The sequence below is a fragment of the Peromyscus maniculatus genome, chromosome 17, assembly GCF_049852395.1.
Source record: "Peromyscus maniculatus bairdii isolate BWxNUB_F1_BW_parent chromosome 17, HU_Pman_BW_mat_3.1, whole genome shotgun sequence".
NCBI classification, from domain to species: Eukaryota; Metazoa; Chordata; class Mammalia; order Rodentia; family Cricetidae; genus Peromyscus; species Peromyscus maniculatus.
In genome coordinates this window covers 39213101-39231671 of record NC_134868.1, presented here as the reverse complement: position 1 = coordinate 39231671, position 18571 = coordinate 39213101, and the positions used below count along the sequence as shown (strand labels likewise).

The following is an 18571-nucleotide window of genomic DNA, read 5'->3' as shown; positions in this document are numbered from 1 at the left end:
TACAGAGCTGCCAATACAGGTGAATTAGTGTGGACCACCGCGTTTGAACCCCAGAACTTCTAATTACTTACTCAAAGAAAGAAAGAAAATAGATTATATTCTAAAAAAGTCTCCACACGAAGAATACTTCATATATCATCACACCAAGGAAGGAAGAGGCAGAAACAAAAAGAGAAAGAGAGAAACCCGTCAATATTTAGAGTTTGTAACTTTAGGCAGCCAGAAAAGTAGATCAGAGGTGAGCAGGGACTGGGGGAAGACAGAATGTCTTTTCGAGTGAGGTAATGAAATGGTCTGGGAAATAGTGAGCATTGCACAACCCAGTGAATTATATGTTTAAAGGCTGTTCAAATGGCAAGGGTTTGTATTCACATAATTTCAAAATACTTCATGTGAATGTAACCCAAACCACTGAAATGTATGGTGCGTGAATTATACCAATAGTTATTTTAAAGCAAAAAAAAAAAAAAAAAACCAAACACCCTACTGTTAACTAGGGTTCACGCAGATCGATGAGTACATTCTGAGACTGCACAAAGGACCACACGAGCTCAATGAAGATAAAAACATACTGTCAATCAGAGATCACGGAGATCAGTGAGCACACTCTGGGAATACACAGACCTCAACTCACTAGCTTCACTGAATGTGACTAGCAAAGGCAAGGTGGAGGAATACGTTATAAACTTGATTCTGTCAGACCTCTCCAGTTTTAGAAACCCTAGACAAGGGGAGGAGAGACACCCGATTGACAGCATGTACATGAAGACGTCACAGCTCTTCATGAGCCACTCATTTCCAATGCCCCCGTGGAACCCAGGCGAGGGTCCTGCTTACCTGTTGTCTGACTCAGTAATTGCCAACATTAGTTATTAAAACAAGGATCCTATTAGGCAGTGATGGTGACAGTGAGGTGCTCGGTTACTCAGAAGACCCAGAGGTAGCATCCCACGCTGCTCAGGGGCTTCACCCTTAGGCCTGTGTGCTTCTGCTACAAATTCCACGAGCTGGAATTTTTACTCAATCGGGCTCACCTTGCAATTATCACTTTATGTACCTTCTAGAAGTACACACAAATCCTACAAGCAATTTGGTTCTAATGAGCTTTCTTGTCCATGTTCATGGGAAGGACTAAGTGTCCAAAAGTGACAATGTATAAAAAGGCAGAGTAGGCTGGACATTTTGCTGTCACGTTCAAAGATGGAAGAGGTTTCTAATCATGTGACTAATGGAACCATAAGCAACCACAAGGGAAATCTGAGTTTGAGTTGTTCAGAGCCTAATATGGGAGCTTTTCCTACAAAAGCAAAATATACTCCTTTACTCTGGGGGATTGTGAACAGCCTCAGAACACAGTTCATGCTACCCTAACCCGAGGGGACTGTCCAGAAAGACTGGCCAACTGACTGAGGCGCAGGCTGGAATCGGCAGAGAAGCCAACGGCTTTAACAATCGTTTGCCTGGGAAGGCTGACACTAATTACTGAGTTAGGCGGTCACCAAGACAAAGCACCAAGGAAAGCTGCGAACACGGAAGTGGTATGTGTGTGCCGGTCGGCTAGTCCATACGAGGCTCTTTCTGGATCAAGGTTTACATTTCTCAAGAGTGGAACCAAACAAATATTACACCACTCAACTATTCTCCAAGGATCTGAGGGAACGCTTTGAAAAGAGCCTCAACAAATGACCCAAGGAGCGTTTTGCAACTGCTGTGAGCAGCACATGTTTTTAACTCATCAATTACAAAGGATGACCCTGAAAAGGACCCAGAGGTCGGCGCCCAGAGACAGAATCAGAAGCTTTATGTTTAAGTGCATTGCCACGAATGGGTCCATTTTCGCTACGGAGAGAGGTAGCCAAGCTCCACGGCCACACACAAACTTGACCATGGTTGTTTGTCCCGGACAATGAGAAGTGATAGTCTATAGCTGGTACCAGATAGTGTAGCAACGAGCCAGGAGAGAACAGACAGGACTAAGATGGAGGGTCAGACTCTGAGTCACCTCCCAGCTCCATCTCCGCACTATCCTTACTGAATCGTTCGTCCCCTCCAGGTGTGGTTCTCTAACTGCACGGTTGCAGAGGTTTCTACAGTGCATCGAAGCGCTAAAGCGACACATGCATTTTGAAATCATCAAGAAAGGGTGGCAGCAGCACGCACCTTTAATCCCAGCACTCGGGAGGTAGAGGCAGGCGGATCTCTCTGAGTTCGAGGCCAGCCTGGTCTAGACAGTGAGTTCCAGGATAGCCAAGGCTACACAGAGAAACCCTGACTCCAAAAGCCAAAATAAATAAATAAAAAATCAAGACATGAGCCATTCGGTAGATGCCATGTGTTCACAAGTCAGCCCCAAACAGCAGCAAGCCCAGGCTCTCTGGTACACACACACACACACACACACACACACTTAGATTGCTACGATTTGAGGTTCTCAGCGATCCACACGAATGAGTATGACCAGGGGACAGGATACTGCTACAAGGCTTGCTGCCCAAGAGGAGAAAAGAGAGCCAGGCACAAGGAGACTAATAAACTATGACTAGACTCGAAAGCTCAGGGTCCTGGAACTAGCTGGCATGGGGCAAACAGAACACCCCTGAGCACCAGCAGAAACTAAAATGATGTAAATGATGTTTGCTGGGCTCTACTCAGTATGGCAAGGGATGATCACAGCTTGACAATTACTGTGATTAAAACAGTAGCTTCGCTTATGTGTTAAAAGCCAACATCGACACCCCACCATACCCCCAGGGAGTGGGGAATGCTGCCTCCTTACTGACAGTGTCTCTGCAAAAGCCTACTGTTCTCAGGACAGAGAGTCGGAGGCACCAGAAATAAGGCGAGGCAGCCAAGAGCTGCACTGGCCATTCCTCCCTTTACAGGAACAAATATGTCTGCATGGTTAGGATAAAAGAAACAGCCTGAACGGAACTGGGAGTTGTCGTCTAAAGTTTGGTGATATTGAGAGTATTTTGCTTACATCAACATACAATGCAAAATTCTAAAATATTTTTTGTGGAGCTGGCAGCTGAGTCGGGGCCTCCTGCATGCTAGATACACCCTCTGCCGCTGAGCTCCATACAATAAATGGCAACATTACAATGTCCTACAATATACTGCGCTTCGCCAGGTAAAGCTGGTGTTCAGTAAGTAACTGGCTTACACATTGTTCTGTAGAGGGCAGTACTTCTGAGCAGAGATCATTAACTCAACAAAGGGGAGGTTCTACAACCTCAGGGAGATGCCCTTAGGTGCTGTACATACAAGACATACACAATTCAAATTCTAAACCCTTCTAAGACTGTGCCACCATTATGCAGAGTAAACATTCATTAGGTTCTTTTCTTCCTTTCTTGTTGCTTTTTGAGACAGCATCCCTCTATGTAGTCTAGGCAGTCCTCGAACCCAGAGATCCACCCACCTCTGCCTCCCAAGTGCTGGGATTAAAGTGTTCGCCACTAGCCAGGACTAGACTTTTTAAAAATCTTTTATTTATTTACTTGTTTAGTGTTTAGTTATTTATTTTTTTACGGCGGGCTACACTTTAATACAACTTAATAATGCAGCATGTCTCGTGGGAAAGCTTTATGTGTAAATTTTAATCAGCCATAATAAAAATTATGATATAAAAAGGTAAATAAGATGAAGTAAGAGCAGCCAAGGTTTTGATCTGTTCCTGGCTTATCTGTTTAGAGCACAATGGTGGCCAGGCTATATGCTCTGTATCAGCTCTATGCAGAAGACAGACACAGCTGTGTGCCACCGCAGATGTGACAGACCCAAGTTACAATGCGGCCCAAACCAGATGATGTCAAGCATTTACTTAACACTCTGTCTGCTTTTAATCTAGGGAGAGAGCTCAGAGGCGTAACTGAACTGAGAGGTCCCTCTCTGTTGGACCTGGGCACTCATATTTCCTCTGTAACCATCCTGGCAGGAGGGAAAATCTTCTTTTTCTCTCTTTTGTAGTTCGGAGGACTGGAGCCAGGGCCTTCACATGCTGGGCAAGTGTTTGACCATGAAGATCTATCCATGAAGTTTTGGGTGGGTGAGATTGGAGACAGAAGAATATCGGGTATCCTGTATAGCAAAAGCTATCCTCGAAGTCTCTTTGAACTTCTGAGCCTCTTGTCTCTAGACCCCTAAATTCCTGGATCGCAGGCATGCATCACCATACTGAGGTGTTTTTGTTTTTGTTGGGAGGGGGGCGTTCAAGATAGGGTTTCTCTCTGTAACAGCCCTGGCTGTCCCGGAACTGTCCTGTAGACCAGGCTGGCCTTGAACTCACAGAGATCCCCTTGCCTCTGCCTCCCAAGTTCTGGGATCAAAAGCATGCGCCACCCCCACCCAACTCACACTGAGTTTTTTTTTTTTTCTTTAAATTTATTTAATTTTATTTTATGTGCATTGGTGTGAAGGTGTCAGGTCTCCTGGAACTGGAGTTACAAACAGTTGTAAGCTGCCATTTGGGCACGGGGAATTGAACCTGGGTCCTCTGGGATTGCAGCCAGTACTCTTAACCACTGAGCCATCTCTCCAGCCCCACACTGAGGTTTTATGTCACAATGGAGCGCAATGCTAGGGCTTCCTACATTCTGGGCAAGCAACAGGGCTACAGCCCAGCAACAAGGATATTCTAAAGAGAGACAGGCACTGTACCTCACCCCTTAGCTATCAGACTATTGAAACAAAGGTCCAAGGCAGTGGAATTTCCCTCCAAAGTCTGATACTGGGAAAGAAAAGCCTGAGTTCATTGTGCCAGCAAGGGAGACTGAATGCCCAAAGAGACTGCACCGAGTTCTGACAGTCAGCAATGCCAACCAGGAACCAAGACAATGAGGCACTAAAGCTGGGCGGGACTTCTGAGCTGTGTACACCTCTAGGCTGCTCCTTAAAACTAAACCTCACATCAGAACTCTAAAGATGGGAGTTTGGTGGGGGATTGCTAGGCCTCCATATTTGTCCCATTTCCTGGTATGGCTATACTGAAGAAACCTCCTTGCTCCGTGTGGTGGTTTGAATAAGAATGGTCTCCATAGGTTCATATATTTAAATGCTGAGGGAGTGGCACTATTTGACAGGATTAGGAGGTGTGGACTTGGAGGAAGTGTGTCACTGGGGGTGGACTTTGAGGTTTCAAATCCCATGCATGCCAGACCTAGGCTCTCTCTGATGGCTGGCTGTGGATCAAGATGTAGGACTCTCAGCTACTTTTCCAGCACCATGTCTGCCTGCAGCTTCTCACTATAAGATAATAGACTAAACCTCTAAAACTGAAAGCAAGCCCCAATTAAATGCTTTCTTTTTATAAATAAGAGCTGCCATGGTCTTGGTGTCTCTTCAAACAACAGAACAATGACTAAGAAAGAAACTGGTCCCAGGAGTCGGGTATTACCGTGACAGGCCTCACCATGCTGTTTGCTGGAAGAATATGGGAAGGCTTTGGACTAAAAAGACAGTTGAATGCTTTAAGTGGGGCTTAACGGGCCATCCTACTAGGAGCATAAAGGATAGTGCCTGGGGGCGATTTGAACTGTGGGGGCCCATCTCAAGAGGATTCAGAGAAGAGTATTAGCAAGCACCCTAGAGACCATATTTGTGGTATTTTTGGGAAAAAATTTTTTTTACTAAAAATCTGCCTGCAGCTAAATTGAGAAGTGTGGGATTAATGCACAGGCAGGAGATTTCAAGAGGGCCAAGTATGGATTGTGTTATGTGGTTATTAGTAATCACGCTTATGCAGACCTATAATGAAAAGGAACAATCTGGACAAAGAGAAGTACAAAATGTTCAGTTTGAGGAGAAAAGGAACACCAGGAAGTGTCATGGAGCTAAGTCCAGTGCTCAAGGAGATAAAGAAGAAAAGCATGATGCTAAATGAGATAAACGGTGTGGTGACCTCAGGGCAAGACCCCAACCCAGCCAAGCTCCAAATTTATGAGAAGGAATTAAAGAAAACGTTAAGCCATGAAGGAAGTCATCAACAACAGAAGGCTGATGCACGTAAAAGTGAAAGAGGAAGCCATGTTCCAGCCCCAACAAGCGGCAGAACCTGGCAGCCTCGGCCATGTGGTTCTGGCTTTAGAACCAAGGGTACAAGAAAGGGGTTGTGGAATTTCTGTCCAAGGCTAAGGAAAGTCCTGAGACTAGGCAGTGTCAGGGGTGTCCCTGCATGGAGACCCAGAGAGGTCATTGTGTGAAGCTGTGAAGGTGAAGCCTGGATTGTATGAGAGACCCCAAGATGTTGGACATGCCAGAGTCGTGGGAGAGCCGCAGACCGGATGGGGAATCAGCTCAGGAGAGTTAAGCGTGTTGCAAGTCCACAAAGCTGAAAGGAGTTGGAAATCTGAAACATGCTTTGACGTCAGACATGGAGATGCAGAATTTGGGGTTTCCGCAGCAGGCTTTAGGTCTTGCTCTGCTCCCTTTTGGAATGGTGACGTATATTCTGTGGCACTGTGTTAGAAGTATGTGAGCTGCTTTTTGATTTTGATTTTACATGGGGTTGCAGTTAAGAGTTTGCCTTGAGTCTCAGGGACTTTTAGACAGTGCTGAGACTGTGATAGACTAAGGGGACTGTCGAAGTTGGATCGGATGCATTTTTGCATTATGATATGGCCAAAAGCCTGGGGGCAGGGCCAGGTAGCGGAATATGATGGGCTGAATGAGAATGGTCCCCACTGGCTCACTGACTGAACGCTCAGGGACCAGGGAGTGGAACTTCTTTAAAAGATTAGAAGGATTAAGAGGAAATGTGATGCTGAGGTTTCAAAGGCCCATGCCCGACCCAGTCTCTCTCTACCTGCTGCTCGGGCACTGTGCATGCCACCATGCTCCCCCACAAGGTGACCATGAGACTCTGGAGCTGTAAGCAAGCCCCCCAGTAAACGCCTTCTTTAGTAAGAATTGCCGTGGTCATGGTCATGGTGTCTCGTCACAACCGAACGATGACTAAGACTCTGTTCACTATTCCTTGTCTCTTTAATGGCATGTGGGGGACAAGGAGCTGGTGTGGCTTGTCAGGGCTGCGGCAGCCCGGGCTTTGACATTAACAACTCCAGTTCCACGAACATGGGACTTCTGATCTACTGGATCCTACTGTTTCCCACGACCTAAGGAAACGCACACAACCAGAGCGATGCACACTTGCAATCAGAGCGATGCACGCTCACAGTCAGAGCAAAGCACACTTACGTTCAAAGCGTTCTTGGCAGCTTCTGCTTCGGAGCGACTGTCGAAACTGACAAAACCTACGGGCTGTGGGAAAGAGAGAGAAACGTCAAGAAAAAGCAGCCAAAACCCAAGGGACGCCTGTTTTCTAGGTCAAGGGTAGTGTCTAACTAAGGAGCTAAGACAAAGAAATGACCACAGGCAATGGGTGGAAATCAGAAAGCCAATCCCAAAGAATCAGGGCCTGGTGGCTCAACCAGATTTCTCACGTGAATCAAAGGGATGGTGAAGGCAGTCTTCAAGGACACAGCCAAGAATTTAGAGAATCGCTTTTTTAAAAAAGAAAAAAAAAAATCAGAGGTGGTTGGAAGGTGAGTAGCAGTGACCAGGGGACAGAGGGAAATCTGGGTTGGAGAGACGCTAGGTTCCTAAATCAAATTCACTGTACCTCAGCTTCTTCGTCTTTTAAAATGCAAAGAGAAACGGAATCACCTTTTGGTTCACTGTAAGTGCAAGGAATATCATGACACAATGGTAAAAAAAAAAGTCCTATGTTCTCACTGCGCAACCAACACTACCAAACGAACCTTTCCATCACGGCCAAAGCCGGGCCTTTCAAGACAGCTCGGATTTACTCAGGCATGGCAGGACACTGCTCAAAGACCTGGGTCCCTCCCTTTAGATCTTTGCAGGCTGCCTGCAGTGTAGTTCATTTCTGACACAGCACAGGGCAGTGACTCCAGAGCGTTCAGCTTCAAAGGTAAGAAACGTTAAGGCAGCCTCTCTAAACTCTAAGAACCCCATGGCCATCAATTCCCACCTCTAGCCTGTACTTTTTATAAACGCGATTCCTCTGTGCTTTTATGGGTTCGGTGGACAGCACGATTCCTTATCATATAATATTTCTATAAACTACAAACGTTCCGTGAAGAGAACTACTCTGTCATTTTGAGTAGAGCTGGAGAGACGCTCAGTGGTTAAGAGCGCTGGCTGCTCTTCCTGAGGACCTGGGTTTTTGGTTTGATTCCCAGCACTAACACGATGGTTCACAACTGCCTGTAACTCCAGTTACAGGGGACTGACACCCTCCTCTGTCCTCTATGGGCAATGAATAAAGAGACATAGAACAATAAACTTCAAAAAGTTATGGCTACGAATCTGGATAATATAGTTTGTTTATTGAAGAAACAAATTATTTTCAGTGTAACTCTGCTGGAGGCACTATGTACCTTCTGACTCTGAAAAAAGTCCTATCTAGAAATGATGGAATTATATACCATTTTCCTATAGTAATTCCCAATCAACTTCACCTTTAATTCTGATAACACAGAGGTCAAAATCTAGTTGAAACAAAAGAATATTTATTGGGCTTCATTAGCAAAAGGTGATGATGTTCAGAAGTTCTAAATTCTTACCTGTTTAGATGTGAGCTTTATAAGAGACCCCTCATAGCCCTGAAAAATAAAGAGCAAGTTTAGAAGGAAGAAAGAGAGCATGACAATTCCATCTTCCTCGAGTAAGGGGAGTAGTCATGGAAGACTGGGACTCTCAACTATGTTGCACTTCCCAACGCCTTCAAAGTTAGCTGGGGACACACGCTACGGACAGACAGAAGATGCGCGGGGTGCGGAGCGGTGGCCACGTGGAGCTCAGGGTCGAGTCCTTGCCCAGCATACAAAAAACACAAAAGCCTTGGATGTAGCCCCCAATATTGCAAAACAATACAAAACGGATAACCATACGAAAACTACCGGGAAGGGCTGAGCAGGAGACACAGCATTGCGCTGAGCTCTGCTTGCTTCCTGAAACAGCCCATTTCCACGGTGGAGTCTGATGAGAACAGGAAGCACTCCCCTATGTTACGATTCCAGCTCATCCTCAGGCGTCGAAGGCATTCCTGTCTTTCTCTAGCTTATTTCTCTTGTGCTTATTTCTAGAAATACCAATAGCCGGTAGCACGCGCTGACAGGTGATACAGGGGGAAATACACCAACTGATATGATACACCAACTGACATGAGCCACCGCTAAAAATATCGGGGTAGAGACAGACCAGGGTCAGGGATGTGCTAGTGATGTTCCATGGTCCTGACTTCAGCACTGTGGTTTCTGGGCAGGGTGCTGGGACTGGGTCATCCTTGCCTCTTCCCAGCAGAAAACTGAGTTATCAACTAGCTACTGTGAACATTTCCATCCAAGGCCTTCAGTGCCTCAGGACTCCTCTTCCTACTCTACAAGGGGCACCTTCTCTTAGAGATCCCAGAGATTTAAAACCTTGCAGGCCTCAGATGTAAAGGACAAATGGTATTTTCTCAGGTAAGGCAGCACTCACAGGGTCACACGATGTTCAAGTCACAAGCAGGAATCAAACGGTTTCTCTCTGCAGTCACCGCTACTGATGCATTATGGGGACAGCTATCTATGCACACTCACACACACAGTGCCTTCTGGGCACATCAACTGCCCTTCGCACCTTGGCGGGTTGTAACCAGCTGTTTCCTGAACCTCTCTCCTTGCCAACCCTCGCATGTTCTGTTGCCACATCCCTACCCAGCTGAAGCCTGTCTCTCAATTGTCCTCCAATCAGGTTCGTCTTGAATCAGAAACCCCCATCTCTTAAGTGTCCCCACCAGGCTCTGGTGATCTTCCTACTGCTAACAAACCCCCCTTAACTCACAGGTCCGGAATTCGTGATGCCTTCCGGGCCATATTATAGCTCCCAAAGGCCAACCTTCCAGGCTTCCTCTTGACAGCATAGTTATTTCAATTTTTGGCCAACTTTACAGTTAAGGTGAAGTTCAGCTGTTAAAGTGTCAATCCAGCAACATTCGGTATCTCTAAAATGATTGCGTTTCCATAGGAACAACGGGAAACTCCATTCGGCAGTTCATTAAACACCAATTTCCCTTCCGTTCATACAAAGTGAGCCTGTAACATTTTGTTCTGTTGAACAGTTATGACTTTTGGTGTAAAAGAAGCACAAGGTTGTTAACCCCAAAGAATGCTTGTTCAAGTCCATACAGACCTGCCGAAAGTGCTATTCCAGCCAAGAAAGGGCACCTACCCACAGGGCTCAAACCCTATTGCTGGATTTCAACTATAATCATGTAGTAAGTTATTTATATCATTTTTTGAGGAGGGTGTGATGCTGGGAAAATCAAACCCAGGGCCTTGTACACATTAGGTGAGTGTTCTACCAGACAGACAAGCATACTTCCTCCTGATCCACTCTGGAACTCACATGCTCTGCACGTAGGGACATGCCTCTAACTGAAGGTTACTAAAGCTGACCTACAGGGAACAGAATGCTGGGGCCAGGTGCCTCTCCACAGTGAGAGAAGAGACTGCTCTGAATTCACTGTCAGAGCCAAGGGCAATGTTAGATTCCTGTCCCAGTGAGACTGTATGCCAGAACACTGATGTTCACTTTCTTTCGCTTATTAGCATCTTTAAAAGAAAAAACTGTTACAGGCCACATCCTCCAATATTTTCCCCCTCTAAAGGCGACGATGAAACACCCATAAAGTACCTTGAATGGTCTGAAGAGCAGGTAAAGCTCCCGGGGTTTGATGTCCAGAGGCAGACCACTGACAAATAGTGTCCGGACCTAGAAAATAATGTGACAGGTGAGCACGGGTGTGGAAAACCCAGAGGCCACTTCTCACTTCTCACTTCTCATTTTAAATCAGCGGATCCATGGCTCCTCTAACAAAGTTCTGTGACGCGGTGAATTGAGCACCTCCCCGCCCCCCATATAATTTCACCATTAGTTTAAAACTATGTTACGAGGACAATAAATTTTCTACACTGCTACTCTACCACAGCAGTATGACAGACTTGAAAAGAAAAAAGTGCTGGGCAGTGGTGGCGCACGCCTTTAATCCCAGCACTGGGAGGCAGAGGCAGGCGGATCTCTGTGAGTTCAAGGCCAGCCTGGACTACAGAGTGAGTTCCAGGGAAGGCGCAAAGCTACACAGAGAAACCCTGTCTCAAAAAACCAAAAAAAAAAAAAAAAAAAAAAAAGGTAAAATTTTCATTTCTCTTGCTTTGGTCTCTTGTCACTGTGTCTGTCCCTTGATGGTGTTGATCACCATTATTTTAATAAGCATGAAGGGGCCGAGATTTCCTCAAGCACTCTACCCAGGAGCTCCTCTCGTTGACTGCTGTTTCTTCTGTGTTCTATGACACAACCAACTCATAGACCTTCAAGGCACCCGCTAGGTGCCAATGACAAGTCATTCAGGACGTGTGTCTAAACACACAAAGTGGGTGGGAGACACTGAGTACAAACTCTGTGTCTGGTGTCTACTACCGTACACGACACTGACAACATGCTTCTGGCTGAAAATCAGAGAAGGCAAGTTAGCATCTCAACTAGAGCCTCAAAGAATCGGTAGGATTTTTCCAGAGGGAGGAGGGTGAAATGGGGGTAGGAACGTGCAGGGCTGCCCAGTGCATTCTGGGGGCAGAGTGGGCCGGACTACACAAGGAACCCAGGGTCAAACCACAGGGCACACGTAAGGCCTCCTGGCTTGGGAATCTGACCTGGAATCCAGAGGCCAGGAGCGGCCAGTGAATGGGCACTGCCCGGCTTGAGAGGCCAGGGCGGCCACAGAATGGCACTGCCTGGCTTACAGTCCTCACTTTTCTCTCCTCAGACTGGGACAACACACGACTGCCTCCTTGTTAGACATTGTATCCAATCTTTAACCATACATGGATGACGAAGAGGGAGGATATATGTGGAGTCAGGAATGGAACTAGATTTCCAACACTTCCCGTGTTATGTACAGAATCACAAATCAGTAAGGCTTTTATATTGGTCCAGCACAGTGCACAGAGTATGATGTCAGGCTGTTTCCATGTTCACACATGTTGTTGTTACACAGCAACCTCAGAATTCTGACTGGTTTCTTTAAATTTATTTATTCTAAACTTCTATGCTATATGTCCTGAAAATGCAGGATTTGTTAGGTTACACACACACACACACACACACACACACACACACACACACACACACAGTGAAACCATCACAACTGAGACAATCCATCACCTTTAAAGGTTTCCTCATGCCTCCCACACCACCTACCCTTTTAGAAACAGGATCTCCCCACACAGACCAGGCAGGCCTTGAACTTACAATCCCCTCTTCCTCAGCATCCTGAGTACTGACCAGGATTCCAGGGGTCTGTCCCCACTCCATTCCTGACTTCACTTATTCCCTTAATCCTTCCTTCTAGCCCTGTCCCGCCATCCCTGGGCAACACACATCTGCTACCACTGATGAGTAGTATGTATTAATATGTATCCCAAAGTCAAAACGGAACCACAGAATATAAGTGCTGAGTCTGTCTCAATTCATTCACATTGACATAAAGTTAATTTCAACCATATTGATACGTCTATCCAAAGTCCATTCCTTTTTATTACCGATTAGTATTCTGTTATATGGATGTACCAATCCACAAACCTGTTGATACAAACAGTAAGATAAGGTTTGACTTAAAAACAAACTCTCCTTCCCTTCCTTGTCTTATGACTCCGAGCACTGCAAAGGTTCTCTGAGTTCTTTAAACAATGTGTGCTTCGCTGCTGTTGGACGGAGTAGTCCAAAACAGTCAATCAGGTCAAGTCTGTTGACCAAACTTCTTATGTGGTCCTCGTGTCCTCTTTCATCTTTGTCACAGAGAAAGTTCCCGAGGAAAAGGCGAAATGACTAACGAGCACACGAGGGACTCTACTGTCCACTAGGCCCACCTGCCTTCTCATAGGGAGAGACTGAATAGCATCTGGGCCGTTCTGACCAGGACAGGCTGGACTAGAGAATTAACACTATCTTCCAGTACCTACCACATCCCTAACCACATGCTGAGCATGGACTGGACTGAAGATTTCACAGGAACGACATGATTTGCAGACTGTGTTTTACAGTTACATCACCTGTCCAGCAGTACTGCGTGTTGTGACATGTATCGGTCATGCTTAAGGAGTTCACCCATGCAATTAACCAACGTTTCTACTATTGTTCTAAAGAAAGGTTTACAGTCTTGCTAGGCAATTTACCAACAGAACTCACCAGACACGTGGGGATTGTGAGCAAAGACAACTTAATTAGTTGTGGTTCATCTATAACATAATAGTATATTATATCAGCAATTAAAAAATGTGTGAAAACAGGGTGTGGAGGTGGCTCAGAGGGTAAAGGCACTTGGCAGCAAGCCTAACCACCCATGTTCTGGAAAGAACCACCTCTCCTGTGGTGTCCGCTGACTGGCAAATGCCTGTACTCACACACACAAAAGTGAATAGAAAAATGTGAAATGTGTGCAAGGAAAAGATAGACTTTGATTTCAGAATTGAGAGAGGGCAAAGATCTTTTGGGATACAGATGCCTGCGTCTATGAATCAGCTGTGGTTTACAATGGCTTTTGTGTTTTTTCTTTCTATGATAATAATATTCCAATAGCATGCATTATATGTGAAGGTGTTTGCAGGGTTGTTGTGTGTGCAGGGTTGTTGTTGCTGTTGTTGTTGTTGTTGTTGTTGTTGTTGTTGTTGTTGTTGTTGTTAGACATGGTTTCACATAGCCCACACTGGCTTCAAACTTCCTATGCAGCCAGGGATGACCCTGAATGATCCTAGTGCATCTACCTCTAAAGTGTTGGGATTACAGGCACATCCTACATGATGCCTGGATTAAACACTTCAGGTTTTTGTTGAGAATTGCCTTGATTTATTATCTAATTCGTCTTCAGAAATTAGAAGAGGTCAATATTTGTATTAATATAAATTGTCGTGTTAATGGAGGAAGCCTTAGGTAAATATCCTAGACTGAGATGTGAACGAGTTTTGTTTTAATGTTCCAGTAAGAAACTGCTCCATATGGGAGAAGAAAAGCCAACTCTTGGTTTGCCCAACTTTGCAAATCTTCTATAAACACAAAGGCTCTAAACCAACTCTTGTTCAAAATGAAGGCAGCTAAGGTTGGCATTTCCTGTCAACATAGACAAAAAATGGCATTTCCTCGAGTCGACGAGTGCTCACCCCATCTCAGAAGCACACCACGTTATCTCAGTCTCTCATATTTCCTGCCATGACTGAGCAGACGAAGGAATTGCTGAGGGGAAATAATTCTTCAATATTTACATTATACACTGCCATTCAACTAAAGGTTACTAAACTCAAGAGTATGATGGTTTACAATCCTTTTTAGTCACTCCAGATTTGGTAAATTTAATCAGTCTCACTAAAGAAGGAGGAGGACGAGGGAGGAGGAGAAGACCAAAGAAAGAAAATCCAGATAATTAACAAGGGGAAAAATAGCTTTCTAAATCCCAGTCACGCTTTTCTGTGGCAACCAGGGGAAGAGTCATAGGATTTAAGACACATCTCATCGCCGCGCTCTCTGCCTGGGTCAGCACATAGCAATGCACTGAATGTGTGGTGTCTTTCCTAAGTCTGTGGAAATCAGAAAGATTCCCTCGCCTGCAGAGAGCTTACTGTCATAAACTCAACAGTCACCTATGGCAACAGAAAGCTTAGCTTGGTCACATGGTGACCCAGCTGGAACCAAAGGGTGAGATAAACACTTAATACTCCAAATCCCTCTGGTACCCACCCACCCCCAATAACAAACAAATGCCGCCACATGAACTTATGGAGGGCAGTCCTTAGTTTCCCAGCACTGTTTATGGACACAGACGTGCTGGGCACTGGGCCTTTAACATATACATCTTCCCTTCATAAGGCAGGAAGAGGCATTTCTCAGTCAAGGACAAAGAGAAGTCCAAGAGAATGAAGCCGCTGACAGCTCCATCCCCAGGGGCTCCAATGGATCCTGTGGGCGGGACTCCTTCATTTTTGCCCCAACAGGGCTGAAAGAAGAAATGACATCATAAACCACTCTGTGGGACAAGATGAGGATCCGTGGCTTGGCCACCATCCAGCACCACTGCAGAGGCCACAGCTGGGCTTCATTCAGGTGAAAACCACCATGTAGTCTCTTCAGTAGGGCTGCTGCTTTCCCCCTGGGAAGACAGCCTCATTGGAGCGACCGACTTACTCAATAAACGTCAAAAGACATTGTGCAAATCGGGGACTGGCCTGGACCAGAAGGCTGACAACACGCTTTGAAAAGAAAAAGAACCCTTTGTAAAACAAAAAAAAAAAAAAAAAAAGCCTCACTTGAGGATGGGGAGACTCGGAGCGGTGGGGGGCAGGCTCATGGTGGTGTACATTTGTAACCAATGGTCACACTTGATGAACATTTGCCTGAGAGTCTGTGTATGTTTTGTTTATGATAGTTTTAAGGACTACATCCAAATGTTCTCAACTGTGTTAAATCACACTACAGGAAAAGGCCAGTTTTCCCTTTCTACGGACCCGTGGTAGCACCTCTCTGCTTATCTAGCCCTCTACAAACTTGAATGTTCTCTCAGTTTACCTTTTTTCTTTTCTTTTTGACAAGGTCTTACTAGGCAGCACAGGCCGGCCTCAAATTTACAACCCGCCTACCTCAGGCTCCCCAGCTGGGATCACAGGCATGATCAACACACTGGGATTCGGTGTGCCAGACTGGTGCGCACAAGTGCTCACACTTAAGTGTGTGGACACATGTGGAGGTCAGAGAGTAATTTTTGGAGTTGGTTTCTCCTTCCACCACGTAGGTCCCAGGAATTGAACTAAGAACATCAGGCTAGGCAGGATGTGCCTTCCTTCACCTCGAGTCTATTCATTGACCTATATTTCACCTTTTAAAAAAAAATTGATTTATTTATTATGTGTACAGTGTTCTGCCTTCATGTATGTTTGCAAGCTAGAAGAGGGCACCAGCTCTCATTACAGATGGTTATGAGCCACCATGTGGGTGATGGGAATTGAACTCAGGACCTCTGGGAGAGCAGCCAGTGCTCTTAACCGCTGAGCCATCTCTCCAGCCCTATTTCCCATTTTTTATACCTACAAATAGACTCCAATTAAAAGAAACTTGTAAGTGTGCTGTGTGAATGAATCACCCCTCTGTAGAAACTATTCTTTTGGAAGCCAAATCCAAAGGAAAGGCTCTCTCTCAGGTAGTGTTACCCAAAGGTTCTTTTTTGCCGTCTTTCACACAGTAGGCGGCACAGAGGACATAGTATCTCTGGGCTGATCACGAGTCTTCAGAAAAAACATCCAATTTGGGTGCTGGTGGCGCACATCTTTAATGCCGGCACTCGGGAGGCAGAAGCAGGGCGATTTCCAAGTTTGAGGCCAGCCTGGTCTACAGAGGGCTCCAGGACAGCCAGGGCTATACCGAAAAACCCTTTCTCGAAAAACCAGAAGAAAAACACATGCACCCAAATGGCATGAGTGTTTGCTTGTCAACGGTTCTGAAGATTTCATGGCAAACAGGATGAACGGTCTGATTCCTCAGTCACAATCACATAGCATCAGTAATGACACCACCAATGACAAACCCTTCATGTGACAAGCAGGCATACAGATCAGTAGTTTTTAGACTGCCCTCCAATAAAATTAAGAATTAAAAAAAAAAAGGATAAGTCATGGACTGCTAGATGTGGTGGCACACACCTGTCATCATAGCAAGTGACCAGAAGTTCAAAACCAGCCTGGTACACATGAGACCCTGCCTCAAGCAAGCAGAGGCCAAAGACTGAAAGAGACATAACCACACGAGGAAGGAGGAGTATGCAGGAAAATACCCTCTAAAAAATACATTTCAAGGCTATGTACTCTCATTAACAAGGATAGACTAATATACACTTAACAATAAAATCACTCATGTTTCTACTCATGAAAGAATTCAAATGTACTTAAGGGATATAAACAAATTAAATTGTAAATAATAATTGTAGTTTTTAAAAAAGATGTTTAACTTGGTGGTGGTGGTAGCACGTGCTTTTAATCCCAGCACTCAGGAGGCAGAGGCAGATAGATCTCGAGTTCAGCCTGGTCTACAGAGTGAGTTCCAGGTCAGTCAGGACTACACAGAGGAACTCTGTCTTGAAAAAACAAGAGGGGATGCATCATCTACACATCAACAACAAAGAGGAGGGTGGAATTATAAAGAACTTTCCTCTGCCATACATGGCAGGCATATGTGGGTGGGTGGGAGGGGGTGCCCGATGCCTCCAATTCCCTCAAATATATAAACACAGGATAACTAACTACACATCCATTTCTGTTCTTGGATTTCACCACCACCACCACCACCACCACCACCACCACCACCACCACCACCACCACCACCACCACCAAACAAAACAAAACAAAAAAACTGAACCACATTTGTGCAACATGAGTCACATTTCAACTCTGACCACAAGTCAGTGTTTCTTTTTGTTTTGTTTTGCTAGGTTGGCCTGGAACTATGTAGCCCCTGGCCAACCTTGAACTCTTGATCCTCCTGCTTCCCCATCTCCCAATGCTTCCATTACAGGCATGTAAGTACCAGTTAAGTCCGTGTTTCCTAACATACTGACCAGAAAAGGTCGCTGGTGACTCTCGGTGCGGCCCGGGGTGGAGGACCAGCTTGGTCCCTGTCACTAGGTTGTTCCTGCTTGAGGACTGGCTCACTCCAGAGATCACTCTACACCAACCAGGGAGAGGCTCGGCTTTAGGACTGAGACAGAACGACTCACTTAGGACAGGGTGCTGCATGCCTTCCATCTTAGCACTGGGAAGGCAGGGGCAAGTGATCTCTGGGAATGAGGCCACCAGATCTCCATGGTGAGCGCTAGGTCAGTCTCCGGAGGGAAAAGAAGGAAAAAGAATGTCCTGCTTATCTAAGCACTACCAATCCTAAAGGGCGTGAGTTGTTTCAACACTGAGGGGAGAGAGGGAGACTCAGTCCCACTAATATTAAACACTGGTTAGATTATTCTCAGTTATCTAATACTAAATGGCCAACCCTGAAAACATACATACAAGTAACATTATGCAGACTGACTACATGCGCGCACACGCGAGCGCACATGCACTCGAGTCAGGCGAGGTCTACTAGCCAGGTCATTGCCAAAGAAGGTTTTGTTTTGGCTTGCTATTCATGTGGTGTCAGCATGAAAACTGATTACTCACAAGTATTAAAATGGTCTCCTAGGCATTTGAGTCTGATTACAGCCAAGTAGCGAGCGACTAGTCTTTCTCAATTTCCAGGTTCTTATTCTTTTGCAAAGATTTATTTTATGAGGATGAATACTTTGCCTGCATCTATGTATGCACACTCCATGTATGCCTGGTACCTACAAAAGTCTTAAGAGAGTCCAGACAGTCCTGAAACCGGAGTTATAGGTGACTGTGAGGCATGATGTGGGTGCTGGGAACCAATGCCAAGTCCTCTGTAAGAGCAACAGGTGCTCTTGACCTCTGAGACATCTCTCCAGCTCCAACTCAATGCCACC

General features: G+C 45.6%; 1 protein-coding gene across 7 annotated transcripts in view; it reads right to left on the bottom strand.

Annotated features, from left to right (window-relative positions):
* Rbpms (RNA binding protein, mRNA processing factor) overlaps nucleotides 1-18571 on the bottom strand; it is a 161216-nt gene that overhangs the window by 77824 nt on the left and 64821 nt on the right. For all 7 annotated transcript variants that reach the window (XR_006064802.2, XR_006064801.2, XR_006064800.2 and 4 more), the window contains exons 2-4: nucleotides 10699-10776; nucleotides 8586-8624; nucleotides 7195-7257 (exon numbers count right to left, since the gene is read on the bottom strand). Coding sequence is in view for 3 of the 7 variants with exons in the window: in XM_042262572.2 (XP_042118506.1) it covers nucleotides 7195-7257; nucleotides 8586-8624; nucleotides 10699-10776 (180 nt within the window). In the remaining 4 variants the exon portion in view is untranslated. The remainder of the gene's footprint in view (nucleotides 1-7194; nucleotides 7258-8585; nucleotides 8625-10698; nucleotides 10777-18571) is intronic.